At 40.8% G+C, this 20,892-nt stretch overlaps 1 protein-coding gene across 1 annotated transcript in view; it reads left to right on the forward strand.

The window, feature by feature from the left end:
• Positions 1 to 13,822, forward strand: part of MROH9 (maestro heat like repeat family member 9) — a 53,412-nt gene extending 39,590 nt beyond the window's left edge. The window contains exons 16-21 of the mRNA XM_040986792.1: positions 1,798 to 1,974; positions 4,827 to 4,979; positions 5,081 to 5,197; positions 5,813 to 5,915; positions 11,974 to 12,036; positions 13,433 to 13,822. Of these exons, the coding sequence (XP_040842726.1) occupies positions 1,798 to 1,974; positions 4,827 to 4,979; positions 5,081 to 5,197; positions 5,813 to 5,915; positions 11,974 to 12,036; positions 13,433 to 13,725 (906 nt within the window). The 3' untranslated portion in view covers positions 13,726 to 13,822. The remainder of the gene's footprint in view (positions 1 to 1,797; positions 1,975 to 4,826; positions 4,980 to 5,080; positions 5,198 to 5,812; positions 5,916 to 11,973; positions 12,037 to 13,432) is intronic.
• The last annotated feature ends 7,070 nt before the right edge of the window (positions 13,823 to 20,892 follow it).

Raw genomic sequence — 20,892 nt, forward strand, 5'->3', positions numbered from 1 at the left:
GCCAATCAGGAACTGAGTTGAACAGAGTGGTTGTATTATCAGTTTAGTGGCTTCATCTATTTTTTTTTATAGAAAATTATTCAGTGCATTCCAAGTATATTTACCTTGACTGACCTATGTGAGCACTTTTCTCACTCCCTACGCACACAGGTTAATTTCCTTACAGCATACACATATACGTATCCACTCAATACTATCTCAGAGTACCCACCCCCTCATGCTTTTTCTTCTATTTATAACTTTTTTCCCTTCAATCATGCATAATCAAGTATTTATTACTTTCTGAACAACCATTCTGATCAAGATTCACGCAATAATGTGATTTATAGCAATTTCATGTTCAGAAGCATACCTGTATAGAATAAAGCATACCTGTGTAGAATAAAGCATACCTTTATAGAATAAAGCATACCTGTATAGAATAGGAGCACCTCACTTTTATAGAATTTCTTAGCAGTGGACCTAGAAGTCTGCTTCTTCATTCATTATTCATACCATCATCAACATTACCTGCAGACTTGCTAGGAAGTAGACATTCTGGGGTTGGAGTACACCAGTCTGTTTCCAACAACCCTTCAGGTCATTGCGATACAGATTAATGTTAAGAGCCAGTCTTCATACTGTTTCCTGCTGACTGATACGATGATTTGCTGCCTTGCAGGTGAATGGATTTTATTTTAGTATATATGCTGCTGAAGCGAGCACAGGTGCATGGATTCTAAATGACAAACACTCTCGTCCCGATACTGAGAGTGTAGATGGTCCATATTTGTCATCAGCTTAACAATGAATCCCTATTTATTTTTTGAGACTATTTTTTGAAAGTGTAAATCCTATGGTGAGCACGTATTTGGAATGACCTAAGCTGTGGTCTGTTTGCTGTAAATAATAATCAGAACAGTCAGTGGTTTTATTAATGATCTATATTTACTCAGGATAGATTTTTAAAACATTCTTTCTTACTTGAGTGAGAAGCTAGTTACTTATTCCTTTATCTGGTGCTGTCCCCAATGTTGCTAACAAGTCAAAGAGAGCCTGTGTCATAGAGAACTAGGAGAATTAAAGAATATACCAGTGGCTTCCTGGTACTAATATTATCATTATCTCCTTTTTCTCTTTGTAAAGCTATCATTTTGTAAATACTTAGTAGCTTCCTTCACTTGTTTTCTTCCTCTCCCTTTGAAAAAAAAAATCTGTTTTGTTCAGTGCCTTTTACATGCTTCTCTCCTGTTTCCATTCTGTCTGACTCTCTTCAGTAGCTGGGTCCCATAATTTCCCCTCAGCAGCCACACTCAGCTATACACACACACACGCCCACGCAGATCAACGTCAAACAGTAAGGAGATCGCATTGTCAGGAAGGAGTGTGCTGATCAAGTTTAGCAGCCCGCTCTCTGGAGACAAACGTGTTCTCTCTGTTGTATTTATAAGCATGCCTTGTTTTGAGATATCACAGGGATCTGTCAAACACAGAGGAAATGCCAGTGACACAATGTTATGCCGTATTCCCACCACTCAGATACATTACATGTAAGTAACTTCAATGGCAAATGTAGACAGAGAATTAGGAAGTAATTATGTAGAAGATTTTTAAACATGGATTTTATTTCATTGTCAATGTTATAATTCAATAATGACTTTTTTTTAAAAAAAGAAATAAGCCTACACAATTTTTGAGAGTTGGCTCTTGTATGTCTTCTAGCAACCATGGTGCACTGAATATTTAGGTGCTTGCATATCGATGCCTGATCAAGTCTTCTGGTTGCTGAATCCCATCATTTCCTCTTTTTCTATGTAGATAGAAAATGTCTCCAGCATATTAGTAGCTATCCTGGGAGCCTTCCATTCCAAAGACAAGACTGTTGTAGCTCGGGCCTTGTTCACCCTCCGGAAACTTTTGGGCAAATTGGATAAGATGACCTACTCCACGTTATGCACCCAGATTGCTTCCAGCTACTATCCTCTGATGGATCATGTGAGTTGCGATGTCACATGGGAAGGATCATTAGGTTTTGTAGTTGAGCGGAAGGCCAGTTGAGGAAATATACCCTAGAACAAGTCAATAGTTGATAGCCATTTTCATGGAGCTGCCATTTCCATTAGGTAAACATAGCCCTTCTGTAACCACACTTTGAGAACCTGGAAGAGTCTTCATAGAAGAAAGGAGAATCAACATAGAGACTGCACCTGTGCATGAACGATGAGCTACATAACCTGATGGTTGTACATTGGTTATTCCTGGATCTGCGCTGTCTGGGTTCAAATCACTGTCCTGCCTCTTTTTGAGCTATTAAATCTTGACCAAGCGAATTCTTCAATCTCTTGGCATAACGTATTTCCCTTATGTAAAACAGAGACAGCATTTAAATTGATTAAGAGGATCAGAGGTGATTTGGCAATGTTTCAATGTTCAATGTGAAAGGCTTTATGGAACAGTATTTCTTCAAAGGGACCCGCATTGAGGTGGCAGCAAATTTGTCACTGTGAGATTTGCCTTCATCTCATGGTATGTGTTTGAGCCCTGGTTTCTCCACTTACGATTCAGCCTCTGCTGGTGCCCTAGGAAAGCAGTGCAGGATGGCATTAGCACCTGGGTTCCTCCTCTCTGGGAGACATGGATGGAGTTTCCAGCCCCGGCTTCTCCTGGCACAGATCTGCTTCTTTACAGCCATTTGGGGAGGGAACCAGTGGTAGGAACATTACTTTCTGTGTCTCACTTTCTCTTTTATTTCTTCCTCTTTCTGTTACTCGGCCTTTAAAATAAATCAATATTTTCTAAAATAAAAACATGCCTAAAATATTTCACAATAAGTAGTCCATTTTGAAAATTGTCTTTATAAAAAGAAACTGTGTTACAGAAAGTGGGATGCAAGTGTTATAGCTTAGCAATTAAGGAAACCTGACATGCCATGGAAAATCCGTGTAAAGTTAGCCCACTTCAACATGGGTTTCACAATCAAAAATATAGCTAACATGCAGTGATTTTTACAGGCCTGTTTTCCTTGTTATTACTCCCTGAATAGTACAGTGTGCCAACATTTTCATCTAACTTATCTTGCATGAGATACATAATCTGGAGATGTTTTAAAGGATTTGAAAGGAATATAGATTGTTGGAAAAAATTATGCCATTTTCTATGACACTTGAGCATCTGAGATTGATAAGCCATTGAGACCCCTTTCAGGCCAATTCCCTTAAAAACAGTCCCCAATAGACACTGAGGGACAATTGATGTCTCTTAAGACTATGATGATTACTTCCTTTCTAATTAAAGAATTGCTTGATAACAAATTTTCTCGTCAAATTTTATAACAACTCTGAATTGTATCAACGAAGGATAAAATGAAAAAAGAAATTTAGTGGCCAAGATTATTTTCATAAATATATAGTGATATTAATAAGAATACTGGGTAGAATTTATTGAGTATTTACTGTGCAGTGGGCTCTGTTGTAAGGTATTTACAGCAATTACCTTACATACTTTTCTAAGGGACTCTCACCCAGTTTGCACATAAGGGAACTGAAGCAAGAAATCAAAATTTGGCCAAGGTCATGTAGTAGTCAGAATGTTCATGTAAAAAATGTTTGCAAAATGAGGTGATAAACATTTCCTTAAAATTGATTTCTTCCTTTGATTCAATTTTTCACCTCTAGAATCTTTAGGCTCCAATCTCCTTCACATCTGGCCCATTGAAACCTGGTAGTGTATTACTATTAAAGAGTTTATGCTGGGCCTGGCACGGTAGCCTAGTGGCTACAGTCCTCACCTTGCACACACCTTGCACACATTTGCACTGGTTCTAATCCCAGCGGCCCTGCTTCCCATCCAGCTCCATGGTTGTATCCTGGGAAAGCAGTCAAGGACGGCCCAAAGCCTTGGGACCCTGCACCTGTGAGGGAGACCAGGAAGAGGCTCAGGGCTCCTGGCTTCTGAGCGGCTCAGTTCTGGTTGTTGTGGACACTTGGGGAATGAATTGACGGACGAAAGATTTTCTGCTCTGCCTCTCGTCTTCTTTGTATATCTGAATTCCCAATAAAAATAAATAAATCTTTTTTAAAAAGTTCATGTGATATTCAGAGGTAATTGTCAAGTCCTCTTGCCTCTGAGTATAGCATAATTAAATAGTTTCAGAGAAAATTATTTTACATTTATAAATAATAAATATCTAAAATATTTATTATATACTTACATAACTAAATGCTAACCATATTTGTGAATTTTAAAAACTTATTTTTTACTGATTATTTAGTGTAGTCTGAATTGTAGTAAGTATCTTGGTAAGTCTCCCAGGTTCACCCATGTTATCACTGAATTTTCTGTCTTATAGATGTGAATGTTCACATGTTCTTTAGCCGTTCTTCTGCTTTCGACATTTAAGTTGATTCCACATCTTGACAATTCTAAACGGTGGGCTGGAGAATCTTATTCTAAAATCCACCGAAGGGGCAGGTGATAAGTGTAGCAGATTGGTCAGATTCATGGTCCACATCAAAATGCCTAGGTTTATTGGACTGATGGCAATTTCTCAAATAATGTGGACCAAGGTACCAGTGGCCAGCATCAGCACAGCCTAATCCCAAACTTTTCGGTTATTTGTAGAACTAGTAGAAGGAACAAGTGTTTCTTCCTCTTTGTTCTGCTGTCCTTTGCTCTGTACATCTGCTTTCTGCAAATAAGTGATTAAAAAAAAAAAAAACTAAATGAAACCATTGACTACTTAAACCGAGTTAAGTCTTTTCTAGAAAGAATAATTTCCGTATGTATCGCTACATGAAACCCTAATGTCCCCAAATGGGGCCTTTCTCTTTTCTGGGTGCACCCTTCAGAGCAATGGGGGTATTCGAAGCATGGCTATTCGGCACTTTGGTGACTTACTCAATGACATGAATCGGTACATGTGCTTGCTGAGCCCTGTGGTCCTCGGCGCCCTGGTGCCCCTTGTCCTGTTTTTGGAGGATGTGGAGAAGAGAGTAGTAAAGGTATGGCCTTTAGGTCTTGTTCCTCTTACTCTTACAGAGAATTACAATGTTTCACAGAAGAGCAAATGACGGTTGCTCACCGCCCTTTCTCTGTCCCACAGGCATGTAGATATACATTGGAAATATGTGCCTCCCAGCTGAAGTGGTCAACATCCTATCTGAAGAAGGATGAAACATACTGTTTTGAGCGAGTGGTGCTAAACATCTGTAACAATCTAGTAAGCAGTCCTGCTTTGGACACGATAAGAGGGACAGACAAAATGTAGAGGCTATGCAGGGTGCTCAACTGTGTGATGGAAAAGGATGGGTCTTAAAAAGCATGAGGAAAAGATAATAAATGATCGCAACTAAAGCTTGAGAAGGGAAAATACTGGAATATTTCACCCAATCTTCCTTCACATTGATCCTCTTTTCTTGTGTGTTCAACCCGTGTCCTTTGAGTCTTGGGTGTTTGTAAAGGTAGGAAAAACATTCCAGGTCACTGAAATGGAATTGGAAGAATTTTGCTACTGTTCCCATGAAAAGCAGCATGAATTGCAAAGAGAGAGAGAGAGAGAGAGAGAGAGAGAGAGGGGTTGACCAATAATGATTGGAGATACAATATTTGGTCTGGGAGTCATGTCAGAAACACAACACTATCGCTTCTCGGCTTTTTGGCTAAGATCAAGTGTAGAAACTGAATATTATCTGCAAGCTAAAGAGTAGAATCGACGCGTGAAAACCCCACATTCAATCTGAGATGGCATAAAAGTCTTCTCTGCAATCCCTTCTGGAGGGAACGCATTGGCTTTCTAAGCAACTGAGAGTATCTTCATTTTTCTTTTTATTCTCAGCTGATTTCCTATAAGAGCTACGTTAAAGACTTGATATCTGATACCTTAGGATTCCTGGGGAGCTCCCGAACGTATCTGAAGAGAGCGGCAATTATTTTAATAGGTAAAGGAAACTCTTGTCTTCAACTCCTAATTTGTCTTTAAATGTTCAGAATGGGATAGCAGCTGGAGGGTTTCCTCCAGATTATGAATTTTCCGTGATAACCATGGACCTCTGCTTTCGTCATAAACTCCATAGTGAATAGTGACTTACAAAATGCCTTGTTTTTGTGGTACTCAGAGTATAGCTGTGCAATTATATTATTACATATGGCATGTTCAAGAAGACAGATTTTTGACAGATTTTTAGGAAAATGACATACCACTAATCCACATCCACCTCCCCAACTTTAAAAACATTATGCAGGCCCAGTGCAGTGGCCTAGTGGCTAAAGTCCTCACGTTGCATGTGCTCAGGATCCCATGTGGGCACTAGTTCTAATCCTGGCAGCTCTGCTTCCCATCTAACTCCCTGCTTGTGTCCTGGGAAAGCAGTCAAGGACAGCCCAAAGCCCTGGGACTCTGCACCCACTTGTGAGACCCAGAAGGAGCTCCTGGCTCCTAGCATTGGATCAGCATGGCTCTGTCTGTCTGGACACTTAGGGAGTGAATCAACGAATAGAAGATCTTCCTCTCTGTCTCTCCTCATCTCTGTATATACAACTTTCCAATAAAAATTAAAAATATTTAAAAGAAAACACTATGCAAAAAAAATGATTTGCAACTTATTTGATTTATTTATTTTTATTGGAAAGGCAGATCTACCGAGAGAAGGAGAGACTAACGATTCCCCATCCACTGTTTCACTCCCAAGTGGACACAATGGCCGGAGTTGAGCCAAGCTAAAGCCAGGAGCTTCTTCTAGGTCTCCCATGTAGGTGCAGGGTCCCAAGGTTTTTACCCATCCTCTACTTCTTTCCTAGGCCACATGCAGGGAGTTGGATGGAAAGTGGAACAGCCAGGACACAAACCAGTGCCCAAATGCGACTCCAGCACATGCAAGGCAAGGGTTTCACCACTAGAGCACCATGCACAGCCCAAGAATAACAATGATTTAAAATTATGTACAAACAACACCTTTAGTAAAGCTTGGATCTCCTTAACCATAAAATACAATAATTAAGTAAAGCTACATTACCCAATAAAATTTTGTCTAAGAAAAACGGGGTGGAGAAAGTCCAGAAAGACACTAAAAAGAAAACAAGTAAAGTTTTTGATCTTCTGTACTCTGGTAAATTTGTTCCCATTAGATTATCACTTGGAATGTTAAGATAAAGAATGCCTCATTTTGAATTCCCAACTGGGTACATATAGCTTAACTTCTCCTGTTTTTCCCCATGGAATAGAAGGGAAAACAAGGATGAAGGAATACTTATAGGGAGCAAATATCTCAGGGACGGTAAATAACATGCCTGTTAAAATATTAACAGCTTCTTTGCTTACAAAATTGCAGTATCAACTCTAAGTTAACCTGCAAGAGTAATTGAAACTATAGCCAAAGAATAAGTAAGAGGGGTTAGTCCTCTCAGGAGCATTAGCAAAGCTACAGCTATATAGTCATGTAGAGTGAATGCAAAGAACAGCTTAATCAGACCAAAATAGCATCCAGAAAGAACCCCTCGAAGATGCCATAGTTTACAAAGTGAAACATTGACTTAGTCTAACAGCAATACAAATATAGACTATTCCTTGAGAGCCTGGTGAGATGGCCTAGTGGTTAACATCCTCACTTTGAACATGCCAGGATCCCATATGGGTACCAGTTCTAACCCCAGCAGCCCTGCTTCCCATCAAGCTCCCTGCTTGTGGCCTGGGAAAACAATCAAAGAAGGCCCAAAGCCTTCGGACCCTGCACCTGAGTGGGACACCGGGAAGAGCTCCTGGCTCCTGGGCTCAGATCGGCTCAGAGGTGGCCGTTGCAGTCACTTGGGGAGTGAATCATTGGATGGACGATCTTCCTCTCTATCTCTCCTCCTCTCTATATGCATCTGACTTTCAAATAAAAATAAATAGATTTTTTTTTAAAAAGAATATTCCTTGAATATTCCAGGGGGTACCTACTTAGTCACTTGAAATCTTAAAAATCATTTTTAAATTTCTTCTTACATTTGAATACATTCCAAATGGTATTTAATTTTGATAAATGTTTTTCGAGTACTGAAAATAAAATCACAATAGTAAATAAAGTTGCATAAGATAACATGGACAATCTTCACAATTATGGAAATAGTTGATCTTTCAAAGTAGCAATTAGTCCAGGTACTATAAAGATTGATGACTGTACAAAATGAAGAATTTTTACAGTACAAAGCTATCATAGATAAAATCAAAAGTCCAGCTCAAATGAATTATTTGTATGCATTGCAGATAAAGGATAGATGTCCATTGACTGAGGAATTCTTAAACACCCCAAAATGTGCCAGGGTTGTATATTAGTCCAAAAAAAATTAACACAATAAAATGTAAAGAGGACAAAAAATCTTATTGAAAAATGAGCAGAAATATGAAAAAAAAATTTGCTTAGCTCGTAAATATAAAAGTATCACAACTTTATCCAAAAAGTGATGCATAGTGACAATGAAATACTGTTTATGAAACTGAAAAAAATCCCAGACTTTTACACTGTACAGTATTGGCCCCGGGTGCAGGAAGCATGGAATCATTCATTTAACTTGTTAAGAGAATAATTGTTAAATTGCAGAAAAGGAAATAACAAAATATGAATGAAGATGTGAAATGCATATTCTTTTGACTTGGTAATCTCTCCAGAAAACTTATCCTTGGCTTTTCTCATACAGTAAAGAACAACACGCAGCTGTGAATATTCATTTTGTATTTCTATCTGTCCTGAGCAGGTGGCTCTTATGTTTTTTGATTACTTTTTTAAGAGGGAAAAAGGAAGCATTTTTAATAACATCTAAAACCACATTCATACAGTCAAAACATTCACATATTTGCATGCATGCATAGAAAAGGACTTGCTGAATAAGTCAAAGAGCAATGTTTAAACAGTCCTTATTATATCACACCAAACTCTGCTTACATGTAACCAAACTGTCTATGCTTTACGTACATATATAAAAGAAACTGTGCAGAAAAGCGCCTGAGGTAGCTGGAGGTGAAGCAACACAGGACAGGACAGCATACTGTTCTTATTCTGCAGCATCGTGATGCTTGAACTTTGAGCAAGAACAGAGGAGTCATTCCATCAAATTTTAAAATAGAAATGCATCAACTCTATCACATACCTTATGCTTATTAATTGAGAATATAAATATCTTTTTTTCCCATAGGTTTATTATTTATTATTTTTTGATGCAGTTTAATTGGCCCTGGGGTCTCCCTTCCCCTTCCTCCAAGCTTCTTCCCCTTTATTCTCCCCTCCAGTCTTTTTTTTCTATTGAGTATTTTTTTACATTTTATTATTATTATTATTAACATTTTATGGTATTTCCTTTATCCCAGCCTCAATTCCCCCTTCCCAACTAGTTCCTCTATGTCATTATGAAAGTATAATTCTTCATACTCAGTCATATGTCCATCATTGCAGGCATGGACAATGGCAGAGAGTCCGGCATCCTATTGTCAAGATATAGTAAACAGTTGCATTGTAACAGTAGCTGTGAAATGGAGACTAACATATCCAGATGTGAGGATACAATGTAGTATGCATTTCTACTTCCAGACAATGATGGACTTACAGTGAAACTGTTTCTGATTACTTTTGACAGGGTTACATGGATGATGAAACAAAAAAAAAGGGAAAAGATGGGTTTTCCAACTGGGTCAGTACAATTTTGAAAGCTTCCCTCAAAGTTGAATCAGTGTTCATTTTCAAGTTACAATGGCCAAAACTATCAATTCAAGAGATGTTAGGAAATATGGTTATTTAAATGAACAAGAAAGGAATGATGAATTGGATTGACAGCTTATAGTGTGCCGCAACTGTCCATAAAATTTGATAGCTTGCATTTAAGTATCTTGACCTCAATTCTTAGGGAGTTAGGGAGGGAGAGGCGGTGGAGAGAGAAAGAAAGAGGGAGGGAGAGGTGGTGGAGAGAGAAAGAAAGAGGGAGGGAGGGAGAGAGGACTGAGTAGGGGAGAGAGGGGAAGAGGGAGCGAGGGAGGAGTGTGACAGAGAGGGACAGAGAGGGGAAGGAAGGAGAGATGGAGGGAGAATGAGAGAAAAAGAGAGATTGATTGAACCTCATTCATTGGTCCAGTCCTGAACTGCATACAACTGCATACTCAACCTGGCTAAATCCAGGAGCCAGGAACTTAAGCCATGTCTCCCATATGGGTGACCTGAGCTCATTTTGTTTATTTATTTTTAACCTGAACTCATTTTTTTTTTGAGCCTTCACCTGCGATGCCTCAGGTATTCATAAGCAGGAAGTTGGAATTGGGAATGATGCTGAGGATGGAACCTAAATATTTAGTTATGCAGTGTATGTGTCTTAACTTGATATAAAAACATGTGAGATATTCATGTGACCAAAAGTTCCATAAATGACTTATTAATACCACCAAAAATGTAAATCAATACCATGATAAGATGCTACCACAAAATCTATAAGAATCACGTAAAAGAAAAATGTTAGTAGCAAGAATTAGAGCAAGTAGTCTCCTTGTCTCTTTCTGGCACTCTGAAAAACTCTTTTCAGTTTTTGAGATAACATATTTTAAATTTATGTTACAGTAAGAAGACTTAATATATCACCAAATATGTAGCTTAACAACTAAAGAGCAAGAAGACCTTAGTTTAATGTTTATTGTTTAGCCATAATCGATAATTGAATGAACAATAATCATTTCACATATAAGCAGTAAATTTTAAAGTAATTACAAATATGTAAAACCACAGTGATGTGTAACACTCAAGCATTTGTTTGGGAAAAGTATAAAGTCAACGTCTATAAGACGATATTTGCGGCACTATTGATACACACAGGCTTTTTGTTTGCTTCCTTGCTTGCTTTGTTTTAAAATTGAATGTAAGAAAATGCATTATCCATCAACCAAATTCTTAGTTGCATATAGAAAAAACTTAAAATCCATACACCAAAAAAAGTTCCATCACAGTACTCTTCATAATAGCTTTGTACTAGTCAGCTTATCGTTACTTTAACAAAATAGCTTAGGCAGGCTAACTTTATGTGTTTGGGTTCAGATCTGAAGAGTCACAGTCTTAGACTGTAAAGTCTGCGTTTCCTTGGCCTTTGGTGCTGAACTTCTGCTGGCCCAGTTCCTGAGGTATACAGGGAATCCTGTGGCAAGAGACAGGGAGCGAATGTGTCTGTGATGTCTCTGTGGTGTGTCTGCTCACAAAGCCACCCGGCTGCAAACAGAGGGCTCCACTATCAGATCATAGCGCAAGGTGGTCACTTCTGAGGGACTCAGCTTCAAACATCGTAACTGGATTCCGGTTCTACACTCATAAGCAGATCAAGTACCATTAATAGAAGATTTTAGCGACTGAAATCCTGCGTGAATTGAGGAGACAAACATGTAAACCATAGGAAAGCCCAAATCAGAAATAATACCAACACCCACCATCCACGAAACAGATTTGTAAATGTTGCATTTGAAAGACAGAATATCACATAGCAGAGTTGAAGAAACTCTTCCCTATAATAAGCATGGTCATAAATAAGGAATAAATAGGCCAAGGTGTTTTACTACGTTAATTGGAACATTTGCCAACCACTGCCATGATGCAAACGGAAATGGACTATTATTTCAAGGAGGGAAATGGAGGAATCTCTTAAAAGAACACAGAAAGAAAAAACAAAACAACGTATCTGGAAAGTGGAGGAAGAGACTGGAAGGAGCTTGCGGGAGGATTCTGGAATGCTGGTAATGTTATGTGGAGTGGCCAAGAAGAGACCTGGACATATTCAGGTTGTGGTCTCTCACTGAGCTGCGTGATGTGGCTAATACAAGTTCATATACATGCGTATTTCTCAACAAACAGTTGTAGTAAGTACTAATTATATAAAAGTATTAAAAGATAAACTAAAGCTGCCTTTTTTTTTAACAAAGTAGGAAAAGTAGCCAAATAACAGGCAAGAATGCATTTTCATGGAATGTTTGGGATAATTTCAACTTCCCTTTGTGCACAGGATACTTGGCAGCAATGGGTGACCATTTACTGTTCAAAAACGAAATGGAAGTCATGTTTGAGGGTGAGTGCTGGGGCTATCCTGAGGTCCATCTGAAAACCCAGGCTGAGGAGTGTCAGGTTGGCTAGCAGGGGAACCAAGAGAGGACTGCCTTAGCGATTCTTTTCTTTCTCCTCTCTTTTCTACTTTTCTTTCATCTCCTATTTTTATTTGAAAGGCAGATTTTGCAAAGAGAGAAGAGAATTAGAGAAGTCTTCCACCCATTGGTTCACTCCCCAGTGGCTGCAATGGCCAGATCTGAGCTGCAGTGTGGTGCCAGCTTTTCTATTCTCTATTCTTTTTGCTTACTCTATCTTCCTGTTTCAGTCTCTTTGTGTATCCTTTTCATGGGCATCCTGGAGAATTTGGGCACCACAGGAAGTCGAGGATTCATGCAGTCTCTTCCAGCAACCACTTTTCAGCGATTTGTATTTATGTGACAGCTGCAGATTCAGAAACAAGGTGGAGTCTCCCCCACCCCGAGAGTTTACATTTTAGTGGTAGCCATGTATATTATACTTGCAGGAAATGGAATTTAAAAAGGTAACAGCCTTGTATTAAAATATTTGGGTCTTCGGCATCTTTCTCTCTCTTAGCCTCCATTATTCCATCATCACGATAATAAACATGTGCATTAGAAAATACAATGGCTGTCTGCCATCATTGTCTACTAAAAATAGGCTTCTTTTTTTTTTGCTGTAGCTTCAAGTTTTTTTTTTTTAATTTTTTTACTGTAGTTTTACTGGAGATTTCCATTGATCCCTGGTTATGTGCATAACTACCCCTATTATCAACATTGGCTTTGTTACAGCTAGTGAAACTCCTTAGGGAAATTGTTCTCTTTCTTCTGTTTCACTCATTTGTTCATTCTCTCACTCATTCAACCCATATTGACTGCTCTGTGACAAGCACTTGAATTCTCCCTCTTCGTTAAAGTCTTTTCTTTCTCTTCTGCCTTTCCCATCCTCCTCTTTTCTACATTTCCTTCTTTTTCTGTTTCTTTTATTAAAAACATTGTGATTTCCCAGGGCCCACTATCTAGATAGGATAATATTAACACTTTACTGCATATATGATATCGGGTATGTTATAAAAGATCCAGTACTAAGTGTTTATTATAAAATCTATTGTAACAGTTTGCAACTTTTTTTCCCATTTACTCACAAATATGCCAAGTTATGTTTGAGTCTGTAGCACCGTGTCAATAGGCAGATAGCATTCATTTTATGCTTCTTTATTTTAAAGCCATGACTTGTCATTACTGTGACTAATATCTGTACTTAATATTCACAAACATCTTCGCATGCCTGTGTGGAGTGGTGTGAGAAAAAGGGCAGGCGGGGAGCAGAGGAGCACTGGGAGTTGGTGATGGGGCTGTTCCGGAAGATGCCGTGAGTTAAGGGTGTCTCTGTCATTTCAGCTATTGAACGCGTGCGTCGGGATAAAGACCCCGAAATCCAAGACTTGGCAGAAAAAACTCACGGTATTTTGAAGAACATCGCTCACAGCATGATCTCCTCCACCATTAAACAAAGCTTCCAAAAAATGGTCAAGAACATCTACGTGAAAAGATTGAAGCCTATTTATTATTATAATTGGCCCCAAGATGAAACAGACAGCCCTAAAGATAGGGAAACTGAGAAGGAAGGCTGCGTGGAAGAGAATCCAGAGGCTTACCTGATGAAGCATATTGATGACGAATTCAAATTTTGAAGAACCACATTTCAATTTTCCTTCTTGATAGCTTGATTTTGTTCATAAATGCTTCTCTAAAGGATGCTTTGAATAGAATATTTTTTTAAAAAAAACCCTGAAGAATCTGATGTCTCCCTTTAATTGATAGTATGTGGAAGTGCTATGCCACACCCTCTAAGTGAATGGAAAAAAAAAAATATTTTCGTCCCTTGGGATCCAAAGGTGATTGGTCAGCCATACCCATGGATACCAAAGTATACAGAAGCTCAAGTTCTGATTGCACATAATCTATTTGCACATGCCCCATAGAGAGCACAGCTAGGAGACAGCAAAGCAATGCAGGTGTGGGTAACCAGAACCCAGGACCTGAGCCGTGATTCGTGTCTCCAAGGTCTGCACTGGTGAGAAGCTGCAGTCTGGAGGCAGAATCAGGATTCAAACCCAGGTGCTCAAAATGAGATATGGGCATCTTAACACAGTGCCATTCCCGCTCTTCTTCCCACAAACTAATCTTACAAGACTTACTTATGTATTTGAAAGCAGAGTGACCTAGAAGGAGAGACGCAGTAACAGAGAGATCTTCACTCTGGTTCACTCACCAAAGTAATACAACAAACGCTACCATGGAAGGCTGAAGCGACATGCCTTAATATTCATGGGGGTGTTGGGGTTCCAGTATTTGGGGTATCTTCCATTGCCTTCCCTGGTGCATTAGTGGGGAGCTAGGTAGCAGGGGTCAGAAGTGAAGCAGCTGGGACTAAAATCAGCACCTAGATGGGGTGCTGCTGTTGTAGGAAGCAGTTTAACTCACTGCACCACAACACCATCCTTTATTATTTCTTTAAGATTTAATTATTTATTGGAAAGTCAGATATACAGAGAGGAGGAGAGACACAGAGGAAGATCTTCCCTCCAATGATTTACTCCCCAAGTGAGCGCAATGGCCGATGCTATGCTGATCCGAAGCCAGGATCCAGGAACTTCTTTTGGGTCTCCCACATGGGTGCAGGGTCCCAAGGCTTTGGGCCATTCTCAACTGCTTTCCCAGACCACAAGCAGGGAGCTGGATGGGAAGTGGAGAAACAGGGAGCTGGATGGGAAGTGGAGCTGCCGGGATTAGAACTGGCGCCCATATGGGACCCAAGCGCATGCAAGGCAAGGACTTTAGCTGCTAGGCCACGCCACAGGGCTCCAACACCATCCTTTAAACTATAGCTAGATTGCATGAAATGTTAAAGTCAAGTAAACGCTAAACAGATAATTGCTAAATCTTACTATCTAGGAAAAGGCAAGAAAAATCTACATGTTCAATATAGTCAGAATTACACTTTTACAAATATTTCCAATCTGTGATTGGTTAAATCCATGCAAATAGAATATACAAACATTGGAGGACTGATTGTGTAAGAAAATTTTGATTGAAATAGGCAAGGTTATTGTTACCAGCACGATGACAATGAGTGTGGTCATTTATATCTTGCTGCTTTTACTATTGTCTGAGGTAGCACTTAGCAAAGAGAAGGAGGAGGTTGGAGGGGTAAGAGAAAGCAAGGGGACATGTACTGAGCAATATGAGGTACCGAGGAAATTTGAGTGTCCGGGAAAGCTCAGACACGTAAGACTGCTTTGCTGGCAGCCAGCTCCAGCCGAGTTCGGAACTCGAGAAGGATGCATGGAGTAGGAGTAGAGAGACACGAATTGGACCACTACAATTCCAGGATCATAATGGACAATGCCAGAAAGCTGTCCGCTTTATTTATACAGAAGCAGTGACAAGCTCTGGCACAGACTTTTAACATCACAGTCACGTGGGTGTTTCTAAGGATAATTCTGCCGCTTGTTTCACCTTAAAGCAGGATGTTATCCATCCTGACCCTGTGGTCAGGAAGTTCTCAATAGATAGTATGTACAATCCTCATTCTGCAACTTAATCTTCTTTTTTTAAAGATATATTTATTTTTATTGGAAAGTCAGATGTACAGAGAGGAGGAGAGACAGAGAGGAAGATCTTCCATCTGATGATTCACAGTCCCAAGCAGCAATGGCTGGAGCTGAACCAATCCAAAGCCAGGAGCCAGGAGCTCTTCCAGGTCTCCCGCACGGGTGCAGGGTCCCAGGCTTTGGGCAGTCCTCAGCTGCTTTTCCAGGCCACAGGCAGAGAGCTAGATGGGAAGCGGGGCTGCAGAGTTATGAACCGGCGTCCATATGGAATCCCAGGCATGCAAGGCAAGGACTTTAACCACTATGCTATTACGCCGGGCCCTGCAACTTAATCTTGAATCAGTTGAGGGAGGAAATGCATCACAGAAGAAGGGAGCTAAAGATTAAGGATGGTCAATGGGGGCAGCAAAGACAGAGACAGCATGAAATGTAAAAGGTGATTTTGCTAAGATGTTATCAGCAGCATCAACTTCCAAGCTCACACTAATAGTGAAGACCAACTGCACCGTGGCAAACAATGGCTAAATACATTACGGAAATCCTAGCAGGGTTGTCTGGGTGTCCATGCACAGCGAGGTGGAAATGCTTTCAGGTGGATGCAGAGACATCCACCAGGCCCTGCCTTGTAGTGGGAAATTCCTTGTGGCCCTGTCTGCAATGGACCAATACTCTTCACGCCTTCGTGTCTTCCACACGCACTGCATGGCCCTCAGCATTGTCGTGCGTGTGGGATTGAGCTTTTTGAAACAAAGATCAAATGGTAAATTTCAGTGTCGCACGTTGCCATTAGGATTCAATCAAATACACTCCCCTGTGTCCTGGATTATAAAGCCTCGTCAATTCACACTCGTCTTTCATTCCTTCCACCGTAACATACACCTGTCCTTGTATCCCCACCTGAGCATGTGCGGTTCCAACTGGAGGAAACTTGCAGTTAGACAAAATTCCTTTGCCCCCTGCTGCCGTGAGTGATGTGTTCATATAAAGGTTCCCTTCTCTGCCGGATCACCTCCCTGGTGCGCAGCAGCCCATTCCACCTTGCCTTGGATTCTCCTTGAGCATCTCTGCCTTCTGCACTGACTGTGGTTAAGATGAAGGACACGAGCTTCTCCTGCTAGACACCCAGTTCATCACTGTCAGTGCTGGAGCCAGTTAGAGACAGACACGATCATGAACATGTGGATGCTGCGTCATTCCAGCTCTTCCTGCTTCATAACCCACACACCTCTGCCTTGTGGATTTCAAGCTCCAGCACGGCATGAGCAGATAACGGTATTCAGGCAGCATAACTTGCTCCCTCCCGCAATTACTTCAGATCCGAAGCCTTACTGTGCTTCTCTAATTGAATCTTGAATGATATAGGATTCCCCTTTAATTGAGTCCCACTTTTACTGAGTGAGCATCGCTCCTATGTTTTGCATTAAATTGCAATGATCGCACTTGGGATTGCATTTACCTAACTATGGTAAAATGATTTATGCTCTTCCCCTCTGTCCCACAAAACTGAAGTTTCTTGAAGGCACTGTTGTATGCCACACTTAGTGTGTACTCTGATACTCAGCATATGCTTAATGAATACCTGCCAAAGAATGAACCGATAAGGGCCTGGCTCAATAGCATAATGGTTAAGGTCCTTACCTTGAATGCTCTGGGATCCCATATCGATGCCGGTTCTAATCCTGGCAGCTCCACTTCCCATCCAGCTCCCTGCTTGTGGCCTGGGAAAGCAGTTGAGGATGGCCCAATGCCTTGGGACCCTGCACCTGCCTGGGAGACCCAGAAAGAAATTCCTGGCTCCTGGCTTTGGATTGGTTCAGCTCCAGCCATTGTGGCCACTTAAGGAGTGAACCATTGGACGGAAGATCTTCCTCTCTGTCTCTCCTCCTCTCTGTACATCTGCCTTTCGAATAAAATAAATAAATCTTAAAAAAAAGAATGAACCATTAAATGCAGCACCCTCATGCTCCAGTAACAATTCTACATATTTAAGAATGCTACTTAATAATATTAATAGTGAAATAATAGCTTATTTTAGTTTGCTCACTAATCCATATTATGTTACCTTGATGTTTTAGAAATCACTTTACAACATTAGATCAAGTGTCTTCATCCACTTGTTAAACTTTCTAAACTAGCAAGATCCCTAAAAAGGATAAGTTAAACCATGATTTCCTTCAATTATATGTCTTAATTATATAAATTGTATATTTATATATTAATTGTATATAATTAATTCCTAGTGCCTAGAATCTGCAAATCTGTTGCTTTCCACAGCAAACGGAGCTTTGAAGATGTGATTAAGCATCTTGAGATAGAGAAACTATCCTTGATTACTGAGGTGGGCCCAAGACATCATAAAGGACTTTATGAAAGCAAGGTGGGACGATCAAAGAGAAAGGAATGTTTAAAGATGGCGGATGGGACCATGGCTCAGGGAATGTGACTCTAGAAACCAAAAAATGGCAAAGAAACGGCTTCTCAGAGTTTCCAGAGCAAGACAGGCCCTGATGACACTGAGTGCTTTATTTACCTTCTCCATTTCATTTCCCAAATGGTCTTAATATTCAGATCTCATCTCTGCTTCCATCTCATACACAAGGGATACGAATCTCCCCCTGCAGGCTGGGGAGGTGCACATTTGGAGTCAGGAACGACAAAGTGAGAGGTGTTCATCATTGGACCTTTGTATTGGCCTGTGCGTGCGTCTATTTTTCTTGCTTGAAAGAAGTCCATCTTTCACGTTAGACTCATTTGGATCAGTTTTTTTTTTTTTTAATAATCCAGACAGTTTACACAATCTTTGGGCTTGAGGCCTGGGCATCACTGCTTTCTAGAAATCTGGGAATGGAAGAGTCTATGGAGAAAACAGTATTATGAGTCAAGTATTGGTCAGTCCTCAAGATTGGATTTAGACATTTCTATATCCCCAGCATGTGTGTGGTATGTGGGGGAAAATGAACTTCATAAAGTTTATCAGTAATGTTATGGTAAGTGGAACCCATGTATTTATAAGCAGGGTTTATTTCATGTATACCACTGTACTGGGAAACAAGGATGAGATGAAGCATTTCCATGGGCAGCAGTACAGCAGCAGGCTAATCCTCTGCCTTATGGTACTGGTATCCCATTCGGGTACCATCTCAGTTTATGGCTGTTGTTTCACATCTGAACTTACCGCTTACGTCCCGGAAAAGCAACAGAAGGTGATCTATGTCCTTGGGTCCCCGCACCCATGTGGGAGACCCAGAAGAAGATCCTGGCTCCCGTCTTCAGCTCAGCTCACCTCTGGGTGTTATGGCCATTTGGAAAGTGAACCAGTAGATGGAACACCTTCTCTATATGTAAAAATCCACATTTCAAATAAGAATAAATCTTTTTTTTTTAAATTGAGCTTTTCCAGGTGCATGATTTGAGTACAATATTGCCACGGTTGTATTACAGGATGGGGCAGAGTAGGAAGACAGCTTCCTGTGACACGTAGAAGATGTCTACTCAAGAGAGCTGCTTAGACAGGAACAGTTAAAAATCCAAGTATCTAGGAGTGGACCTCTTGGGCAGCAGTTCAGATGTCTCTGTGGGGCTGCTTTGTGGTACAGCAGCCAAGGGTACCACCTGCATCCTCTATGCTGGCCCCTGTCTTGGCTGCTCTACTTCCAATTCCCTGCTAGTAGCCTGGGAATTGTTGTAGAGAATGGTCCAAGAGGTTGAGTCCCAGCCATTCATATTTGAGACACAGAAGACACTCTAACTTTGGCTGGACTGACCCATCTTTGGCCACTGCAGCCATATGGAGAGTGAACCAGTCAAGGAAAGAACTCTTTCTCTGTATCTCTGACTTTAAAATATGCTTGTTGAGATGCCCACATTGCATATGATTTGAAGTAGCTGGATTCCAGTTCTTGTTCAGCATCTTGGTAATACACACCCTGGGATGCATCCGATTATGGCCTAATTATTTGTGTCTAGCCACTCAACAAGGAGTACCCAGGTCGGGTTTTGTACTTCTAGTTTTGTTTGGCACAGCTCTGGATGTTGCAGGAATTTGGGAAGTAAACCCCAGAAGATGAAAGAAGTCTCTGTGTACAGATCTCTTTATCTCCTTTTGCTTTTCAAACAAGTAAAAGTAGGAAATGCAACTGTGGTGGATTAGGTAAAGCCGTCTTCTGCACACTGGCTCATCGAATGGCTGTTCCAATGGTGGTCCAAATTCAGATGGCAAACCAGGAAATGCAAAAGAAGATGGCCCAAATGTCTTGATCTCTGCCCCCACCTCCGCCCCTACCTCCAACCCTACCCCACCCCCATGTTGGAGAGGCAGACCAATCTGTGGGTCTCTGGATTTGATCTGGTTCAATTCTGGCTTTTGTGGCCATCTGGAAAATGAAACATCAAATGAAAGATCTTCCCCACCCCTCTCTCTTTTCTCTCTGTTATTCTGATTCACAAATAAATAAATATTTATTACGTTAGGTAAAAGTAAGTATGTTTTGGGCCCGGCGCGGTGGCGCAAGTGGTTAAAGGTCCTTACCTTGCACGCCCGGGATCCCATATGGGCGCTGGTTCTAATCCCGGCGGCCCCGCCTCCCTTCCAGCTCCCTGCCTGTGGCCTGGGAAAGCAGCCGAGGACGGCCCAAAGCTTTGGGAACCTGCACCCGCGTGGGAGACCCGGAAGAGTTTCCTGGCTTCGGATCGGCATAGTATCGGCCCGTTGCGCTCACTTGGGGAGTGAATCATCGGATGGAAGATCTTCCTCTCTGTCTCTCCTCTCTGTATATCCGCCTTTCCAATAAAGAAATAATAAAAAAATAAATCTTTAAAAAAAAAAAAAGTAAGTATGTTTTTCAAATCGTTATTAGTTGACATGCGCTTTTGGAAGTAGGATAGGGTCCCACTACTCCTTTCTTCTCTCACATTGCTCCTTTCTGGAGTATTTATCCTGTGTCTCATCAATCAATTTCAGAAAGACAGCACCGGGCCAGGAGTGATGGCTCCTCTCCCCTCTTCTCCTCTTCCCTCCTCTCCTCTTTTCTCCTCTCCTCTCCTCTCTGCTCCTCTCCTCTCCTCTCCTTTTCTTTCCTTTACTTACACAGAGTGAGCAATGCTGACCTAGGACCTTAGTGGGTCTTTCCATCCTGCATCCCCTCCTGCCCATGTTCCCCACCCGCCATCCTCCTTCCTTCCTGTATTTAAAAAAAAAAAAATTTGCAATGGCATATTTTTATTTCACTTCAGAATCACAGATTT

The sequence above is a fragment of the Ochotona curzoniae genome, unplaced genomic scaffold (assembly GCF_017591425.1).
Source record: "Ochotona curzoniae isolate NIBS_2020 unplaced genomic scaffold, NIBS_Ocur_1.0 contig_4558, whole genome shotgun sequence".
NCBI lineage: Eukaryota > Metazoa > Chordata > Mammalia > Lagomorpha > Ochotonidae > Ochotona > Ochotona curzoniae.